Source organism: Magallana gigas, chromosome 4, assembly GCF_963853765.1.
Source record: "Magallana gigas chromosome 4, xbMagGiga1.1, whole genome shotgun sequence".
NCBI lineage: Eukaryota > Metazoa > Mollusca > Bivalvia > Ostreida > Ostreidae > Magallana > Magallana gigas.
Window position 1 is genome coordinate 11,845,035 of NC_088856.1, and position 9,007 is coordinate 11,854,041.

Below are 9,007 nucleotides of genomic sequence, written 5' to 3' on the forward strand. Positions count from 1 at the left end.
GTCTCTGCGACTGTCTACATAGCGGGATTCCCCCGGAAGTGAAAGGTGAACCAAAACATAGTCATGTGATCGCGTGCGTGTTTCAAAATGTCTGCGCCCATAGAAAACATGCAGGAGAATGAGTTTTGTGAAATAGAAGCAACAGTTGCGTCAGGGTTTGAAAATGTGGTAAAAGAAGATGCCGAAGAAAAATTTAATGTACCAGTTGATGCTAAACGTGGCCGAATTGCATTCAAGGTTCCGATGAAAGATGTCAAAAAGGTTAACTTCATTGATGTTTGTTATGATTCATTGTTTTAGCCGATTGAAGTAATATTTGACACTAATGCAAAGTTTTTATCGGCTCCCAAGGCATGCTTTTACACAATAAAACAAAATTAACGCCAAACTTGCCTATCACCACGCATACACTTGGTTCTATGGCACACACCGCACATAGGAACTTGTTTCTGTGATAAAGTTTGCTCATGGTATAATAATAACACAGAGTATCTAAAACTAAATTAACTTCCATGGAGCATCCCTTCTATGAATTGCAATTATTTTGTTTTAATATGTTTTACGGTGTGACCGTTGGGGTGAGCGTAGAAGGAATTTATGATTGTGAAGTTTATACACATCTATGTATTATGTTTATACTCTGTCCCAAGATATCCTCGATTCACATTTGGCTTAATTGCTTGATATTTATAAATACCTCATCGTTCAAATGATGTTCATTCAAAAGTATGAAAAATTTCCAAGATTTCTCAGTTCGAAACGCCCCTGTTTAGCTTATCAGGTTTCAATACAATGCTAAAAAATGTGATGTCTACGGAGATTTTGTATTGCAGCAAGCCCGGATGATAACGTTGAAAAATTGTGCGTTGTATTCTGAGTGTATTCCGAATGGAGAAAAGATGTAAACATTCCCCATTATGAATCTCCGTAAGGAATCTGTTTTCATTCCTGTGAATTTTTCTGAGTGAAAAATGATAATGTGTCAATGAAATTATCTTGGAAAATATCCCTTTTAACTTTTTCAATTGCCTTTCTTTCAGAGGTATGTGTACTTTTATTAAAAATCGCCCAAATGTGCTGCATAAATATCTTGGGACCGACTATAGTAGGAGCGTCACCATAATAAATGGATAATAAGAGAAAGTGAAACAAAACCTCTTTGTTACCTACATATCTCTCATTATTAATAAATGCAATCCATGGACTTGTCCCAACCTAAAACTTTAGTACTTTGTCTCAAAAACTTTTACTACCGCAAGGAACCTGGAGTGGAGTTATCAAACATCTAGGGGGGGCTTAGCCCCCCCCCCCCCACTTTTTTTTGCAAAGTTTAACCATTAAGCACATAGCAACATAGAGAGTCCGCCCCCACCCCCACACACACACACTTTTTTTTGCAGCAAACATAACTGTTCTTAAATTTACAATTTACCTTGAAAATATTGAGAATTTGGAGTCATTGGTGAACTAACATTTCCTTTACTTTTCAATAAATGATCATTAACAGTAAACAATAAATTTCGCATCTGTGTTATTTCTCATTTTGGTCCTTGTTGTTATCTGTGTTTTAATTTTTTTCCTCTGTAACATCAATTTTGTTTTTAATTTTTTTTTTATTTTTGTATGCTATATATGCGTTGTAGACATGTGCCCTCCCCTTTTTTAGTGTGTGATATCCAATATTATTTAAAGGTTTGACCGGCTGATTCTCCGAACGCCTACTGCCCAATTATCATTATTCAATTATACTGGGCAATTATGGGGCCTTCTAAAGGGGCACGGGTAGACTTTACCTGTGTTTCCTTGAATGAAAAATAATATAACAGTTTGTCATTTTTGTTGAATTTTGAATGTCTTTATAATATGATTAAAATTGTTGCATAAATATAAAAATAAAATATTGAATCAATTTTAATATATTTATTTAATTTATTAGCACTTCATATAATTTAAAACAATAAAATAATGTTTTAAAATTGCATAACATTTTATATACAATTTTCTTTTTATTTTGACACATAGCATTGTTTTATAACAAACTCATAAATACATGGTTGTCTCTGATTTTAATTTATACCTCATAATATAATGTTTTATTTTTATTTTGTTAAGATGTAAATGTAAAAATGAAGAAAGATATTTAATTTTTATTATTTTTTGGTAATATCTAATGATTATTTTATTTCACCGAAACATTTAGGTTATTAAAAAAATATGGTATTTTTGATATAATGTCAGGTACATGCAGCCATCAGCACTATTTATTGCATCTTTTTATTTTTTTTAAATTAAAAATAAGACAATGTCGTCTAACTGTGCCCCAAAGTATATACAGGTAAAGTCTACCTGTGTCCCCTTAGAGGGCCCCATAATTGCCTTGACCAATTACTATTTTTAATTGAGGAGTAGGCGTTCAGAGAACACACCGTTTGACCATATATGCAACTAACAAATAGATATTTTAACAGCAATCTAATTAAAATGAGATCTTTGATCTAGGCTCCTAATAGATCGCTACACAAAGCGATCTATTAGGAGCAGATCAAAGATCTAATTCTAATTAGATTGAATTTTATTAATAATTAGATTGAATTTGAATTAGATTGCATGTTGGGCACTGTTACTCTATGGCATGTCATCCCAATTTTCTCATAGAGCTAGAGTTCTGAAGTTATCATGATATCTAGATGACCATGAATGATGATTTGATGAAGGGAGTGAAGAAATGAAGAGATTTAATGAAATGTTACTGCTCTGTTTTGCAGGTACTGGACCTCGGAGGAATTGATAATTGTTTTGTTGTGATGTCCAGATTTTCAAACGTCAACTTTCCAGAGGATGAGGTAACATGATAAAAATAATCAAGAGCATACTGGATATAATTCCATTACATTTTTTAAAAAGATTCCTAATCATATCCATTATCTGCTAGCTAACAAATCTAAAAGTTGTTTGCAGAATATGTTATGGTTCAAATAACTCTCTCTCTCTCTCTCTCTCTCTCTCTCTCTCTCTCTCTCTCTCTCTCTCTCTCTCTCTCTCTCTTCGATTGACCATTAAAGGGGCATGGTCACAATTTTTTTTCTTCAAATTTTACTTTTCCAATTTTAATACTTACAATGCCTAAAATGTTACAGTCATTTGTCAAGTTATAAGCAAAATACAAAGCTCACATTATTTGTTATGTAAACAAAGACTCCTGTCATGTTTTTTGTTTACATCTAGGTTGCTGTAAAGGAAAATACTTTACCTAAAATAATCAGTGCATATTCTAAAGCTGCTAAATTACCAGTACATTAATGATAAACTTGCAGATAGGGTATAATTAATGCAATGTGAGCTCTGTGTCTCTCTTATAAATTTGCAAATGGCAGTAAATCTTTGGATGACCATAAGAAATACCTTATCAATAATTAAAAGTTTTTAAAATTAAAAATGGAAAAGTAAATTTTGAAGAAAAAAATGTGATTACCCGTATGCCCCTTTAAAGACAACCAAGAATTACCTGTTCTGATACTGCATAGGAAATCTGTGTAAAGGAGCACGTATAAAAAAGTACATTTTATGGGTTATTGATTACAAGTATTATTGATTGAAAAGTAAAGGACTCCAAACCAGGTTTTTTTTATTTCTGTGGAAAACTTTTCAGAGGCTTCTTATCCTAGTAAAGTTTTTAACCTTTAATTTGTTTTACAGCTGGAATGTATGGCACTTCTTCGAAAAATTGTGTATAATGTGAACTGGAAGAATGGCCTTGATGCATGGAGTAAAATCTTTTCATTTCATCATCCCATTGCCAGCTGTCCGGAAACTGTGCCTGTGGATTTAGGTGCTCCAACTCTGTCGTCTAGATTTCATCAGCCTAAGAACCCCTCTGAAGAAAAGAAACCTAAGTTATCCAAATCGGAGAGAAGAAAGCTTCGAAAACAACAAGCTAGAGAAAAATTTGCAGCACAAAATGTTCAAAAGGCAAAGGAAGGGGAGAATGTGGAAAAGACTGAAGATCTCGAAACTGTGTCTACTACAGAGACCGGAAAAAACGATGATGAAAACTTGAATGAGAATACAAATAACTCTCAGAATGTGTCAGAAAAAGCTGTGTCAGATAGTACATGTACTGTTGAACAGAGTGCTCAGCAAGAAACATTGGAAAAGGAGCAAGCACCTGCTCCTAAGAAACCAAAGACAACGGATCAGGACCCCATGAAGCCGGCGTTCAGAGTGACCTGTAACCGTAATGGCCAGGGACATCCGTTCGATTCCATGGGGGCGGCCTCTAATTTTGGGGGCGCTGTGTACAATTTTTTCCACTGGAACGTGTCTATGAAGCAGTTTGACATTGAGGTGATTTTGAACATTGAGGGTAATGAAGTGTCCGTGTGCCTGGCTTTAACACGCGAGAGTCTGCATCGCCGGTACATCACTGCATTCGGACCAACTGCCCTCAGGGCTACTCATGCATACAACATGTTAAGGTAAGAAGACAAGATTTAATACTACAGTACATGTAGTTAGTATATATTAGCAGTACTCTGCATTTAATTCAACAATTAAATAAATTACGAATGCCTAAGTGGAACCAGTCTTCAGCTACCTAACCTACTGATACCATACAGGTACCTGTATATTTCAAAGTTTGACTTTCCCATATTTATCAGAACAGTATTTTATAACTATTTGTTTCCAGGAAATGTGAAATTTTTTAACATTTGCATCAAACTATTAAAAATTAATAAACAAATTCAAGAATTATATACTTATTTAAACTTCATTAAAATAAACACTGTGACATTAATTGAAACTTTTCCATGTGGCTAGGCTACAGAAATCTGAATGTGTTGATGATTTTTTAGGCTTTGTAAACTTCAACCAGGTGAGATCATATGTGACCCAATGTGTGGGGGAGGAAGTATACCTTTACAGGTAAGTCGGGATGTCAGGTGTCGCAATGTTGCTTATTACCTCGGTCAGACCTCCTCTTAATCTTAATCTGATATAGTACATTTCTTGATGTTCATATTTAACTACAGTAATTATTTCTTTATCCCTTCCCTCTTGTCTTAAGTCTTTAGCAAAAGAGTATTGTAGTCAATTGTTTGCAATTAAAACCCCTTTTTTCCATGCATGTTTTGTTTAATATACAGTGCATGTATTTAGATGTCTACATATATAGTCATCTTTTAGTATGCATGAAATATTGTTGTGAACTCTTTTATATTTATAAAATAATTAATTGATTACAAAAAAAGAATTCAAAACACAACAGGATTTAAGATAAGCTCTATTCATAAAAACTAACCAATGTCTCCTTCTTATACATGAAAATTGAATACTGTAGAAGCAGGAATGTTCGTTGAGGATTTTAATTTTGTTTTTTTCATTGCCAGTATGAATCAATGAAATTAAATCCATGACAAATTTTCAACCCAAGCTTTAATAAATACATAGTTGATACATATGATACATTTTAAGAAATGCAGTATGACAAAATTAAATGCCAATGAAATTGTATTTGGTTTAAAAACAACAAAATTTTAACCCAACAAAAATATGTGCTTCTACTGTAGATAGCATTATGATGGGGTTTTTTTCTCTTGGCGTTTTAGTCAGCAGTGTCCTGGGACAAGTGTGTCTCCATTTGTGGTGATATAATAAACAACGCCTTGAAAAGAACCAAAGAAAACATCAACTATGTGGCTCAGACTCAGTAAGAAATAAGTCAACCAAATCGTAGTCTTATCAAATCCAGAATGAGTCAAGTTTTCTACTTCTCTTATTAAGATATATAATTTGATGGAAATGGTAATGAAAGTACGCATACATTTAAGGCTTTTGAAACAACATTTTAAGTTGCTAATATGATGTAATTGTTTACTTAGATGACTGAAAAAGATGATGGATTAGTACGTAATAGCAACAGTTGTTTTGTGCTGTTTATATATGTATATTTACATTTTCCAGTGTCTTTGCCTGTGATAACACTACCTATTGATTTTGTACTATATAACCCATAACTTCAAATTGGGGCGCCAGCAGTGTTTCCTTATTTATATTTAAATATTAAATCGTACAATGGCTTAAAATTATATTAATATAAGTAATAAGGAATCATTCTTTGAATATTATGAGGTGATAATTTCGCTCGGCATGATCAAATCTATCATAGAGTTGATGCGCAATGCATTTTAAAAATTAGAATACAGCCTTGTTTAGACTGTACCATATTTATTAATCCATTTCCAGACCTATTTCACTAGACGTGGTCAGATGGGACGTAACAAATTTACCTCTGAGAACGGAGAGCATGGATGTCTGCATCACGGATCTGGTGAGATGAATTATTCAATACAACTCCAGCATGGGACAATTTTTAAAACACTTTAATTACCGTAATTTATTAGACAGAGTCTTAGAGATATCCATATTAAATACTAGAACTGTCCAACCAACAATAGGGGAAGGGAATATATGCATGTACGCTCTTAGTACAAACATTTCTTCTTTATTGGTACATCATGGATAAAATTCAAATAGTTGAGGTTGTCTGGATACAATATGACATAAATTGATGACAATACTAACGCAAAAGAGACTGGGATTAAATTGAATACTGTAATTGCATCACATTTGGCTAGCATTCTTTGCAGGAAGCTGCCTCTGATTAATTAAGTACACAGCTATATGCTCTTCATATTTGTATAAAAATAGGCACTAATAGAAATCCATGCTTGTCGAAAATCTTTTTCCGCAAATATCGAACAAACTAAATACAATTCATTAACAGTAGGTTTTTCATAAAGATATTTGAATACATAAAGTGTTCCAGGTTTTTTCCTTGTTTTTATGTTTTTAATATCTAAAACTTTTTTTTTTAATTATAGCCCTTTGGTATACGGTAAGAAATTTCATATTTCTGTAATACATATTAAATAACGGGTAGCTCATTCCATGAACTTTGAAAGATAAAGCACAATTAATAATTAATTTTAAAATTCATAATTATTCATGAATATTTTAACATACCAAGGCTGCATTGTAAACAAAAATAATTAGGAAATTTCTGATTTTGTTTAGAGTTGGATCCAAAATGAACAACTGGAAGCTATACCCAGGAGCCTTGATGGAAATGGCCAGGGTCACTCGAGTAGAAAAAGGTCGAGCATGCTTACTGACCCAGGACAAGAAATGCATCAACAAGGTCGGCTTTGTTGTAATTTCAGAAGTATTAACACTCAATTTTCGCAAAAAAACTTAAAAGTTATATTAAAGTCTATTTTTTATTGCTATCATATGAAGAATATCTTTTCTTACAAAATAAATACATTTATTTATGTTTTCATCAGAAATGCATGAGTTTTGATAATATTCATTGAAGAAGATTACTTTATCATAGGAATTACTGTAACTTCATTGTTAACTTAATGCAGAAAGGAACTCGATAGCTGCAGAATTTATATTCATATAAACTGGATTGGACTGTTTATTCTTTATAATCCAATTTGAAAATGGTTTATGAAAAAGATTGTTAACTGTTCCAACCCAGTTTATATAAGTATATTCTTTAGCAATTCAATTCATTCCTTTTAATTCAATTCAATTTTGTTTAGTGTAGAACAGATTAATTGTAATGGTCCTCACAAATAACAATGAATTGTACAAAATTACATGTACATGTAACATTATCACCATATACAACCCCTAATGCAGGGAGTCGCCAAAAAGTATGGGGAGTCGCCTCCAATATATGGCGGAGTTGATTTTCGCCGCTTCTGAGACGAGAAAATTGATGTATAAGTTTAATACATATGTATAATAAAGAATGTGAAACCTGTATTACATTTTAGGCTTTTGTAGTTTATCTCATATCTGGACAAAACAGTGCACTACAATTATTACTGTTTAATGAAGTGGGTTTCTGCTGCCATCAAAGGTTACAAGAGCAGTTCATTCAGAAATGGGCAAATGATATATATAAAGTTTATAAACAAAACTTTGGATTTGAATACTTAAGCATTATTACGAAAAAATTTTGGAAATCATTAATTACTATACATTCAGAATATTAAATCACCGTTTACCGATTGAAACTGGTAGATGGTTTGGAATTCCTGTAAATGACAGGATTTGTACACTCTGTAATACTTGTATTTCACTTTATTCTCGAGTCCAAAATCCCTTTCAACTTTACAAAAACAATTTCTACCTACCAGGTATTGTCACAAACCAAGTACAATAATTTCATTGTATGAAAATGGGCTGCCGACATGTACCGTATTATGCGATCTCGATTTTTGTAAGATCAGAAACTGTTAATGTCAATATTAAGTGATCTGAAAATCAATGGAATGCAAATAATGGGTCAGTCAAGGTCACTGACAGCATAAAAATAATTTAAATGCTGTATTGTTTAATAAAATGCATGGTTAATGATTTATAAGACTCATATTGTACTCTTACTTTCTCTTCCAGGCCTTATCAGTGACAGCCAGGTATTGGAAGTGTCGAAACATGGTGGGTTTGAATATGGGTGGACTGGCAGCCTGTGTGTACGTACTCCATAGAACTGTAGAAAAGTATAATGCTGAGGATGCTGCACAAATGCTGAGCACAGCATTGGAACATGCCAAGCAGAAAGAAGGGGGATCACCCACCAAAACAGACACTAATCAATAGAACCTCTAAAACTAAAGGCTGTACATGTGTATGTATGTAACATATTATGTACTGGATCTGCAGACCAGTCTAATTAAAATAAATGTTTTATCTTTTCTTTTCTTTTTTTTGGTGGGGGTGGAGGGGGGGGCTAGGTTACGTTTCAATTCTTCTATTAAATACCATTTATTGCCAAACTTATGAGGATTGAAAAGCTATAGTTGAGGGAATTTCTTTCAAATGGTTTCTTATCAGATGATTACAGCCTTCCTTCTCTTCCATTTATTTGGTTCACTCAAGTCTTGCTTTCCTTTGTTTTGTCATCGTGGGTCATCCATCATGCATTACTATTTAA

The 9,007-nt window shown here is 33.0% G+C and overlaps 1 protein-coding gene across 1 annotated transcript; it reads left to right on the forward strand.

The window, feature by feature from the left end:
- The first annotated feature begins 44 nt into the window (after positions 1 to 44).
- LOC105323569 (tRNA (guanine(6)-N2)-methyltransferase THUMP3) lies at positions 45 to 8,770 on the forward strand. The gene is made up of 9 exons (XM_011422628.4): positions 45 to 261; positions 2,766 to 2,843; positions 3,697 to 4,475; positions 4,854 to 4,923; positions 5,607 to 5,707; positions 6,244 to 6,328; positions 6,882 to 6,895; positions 7,075 to 7,198; positions 8,470 to 8,770. Exons 1-9 carry the CDS (start codon positions 88 to 90, stop codon positions 8,671 to 8,673), a joined length of 1,629 nt encoding a protein of 542 aa, XP_011420930.3. The 5' UTR covers positions 45 to 87; the 3' UTR covers positions 8,674 to 8,770.
- Positions 8,771 to 9,007: the final 237 nt, after the last annotated feature.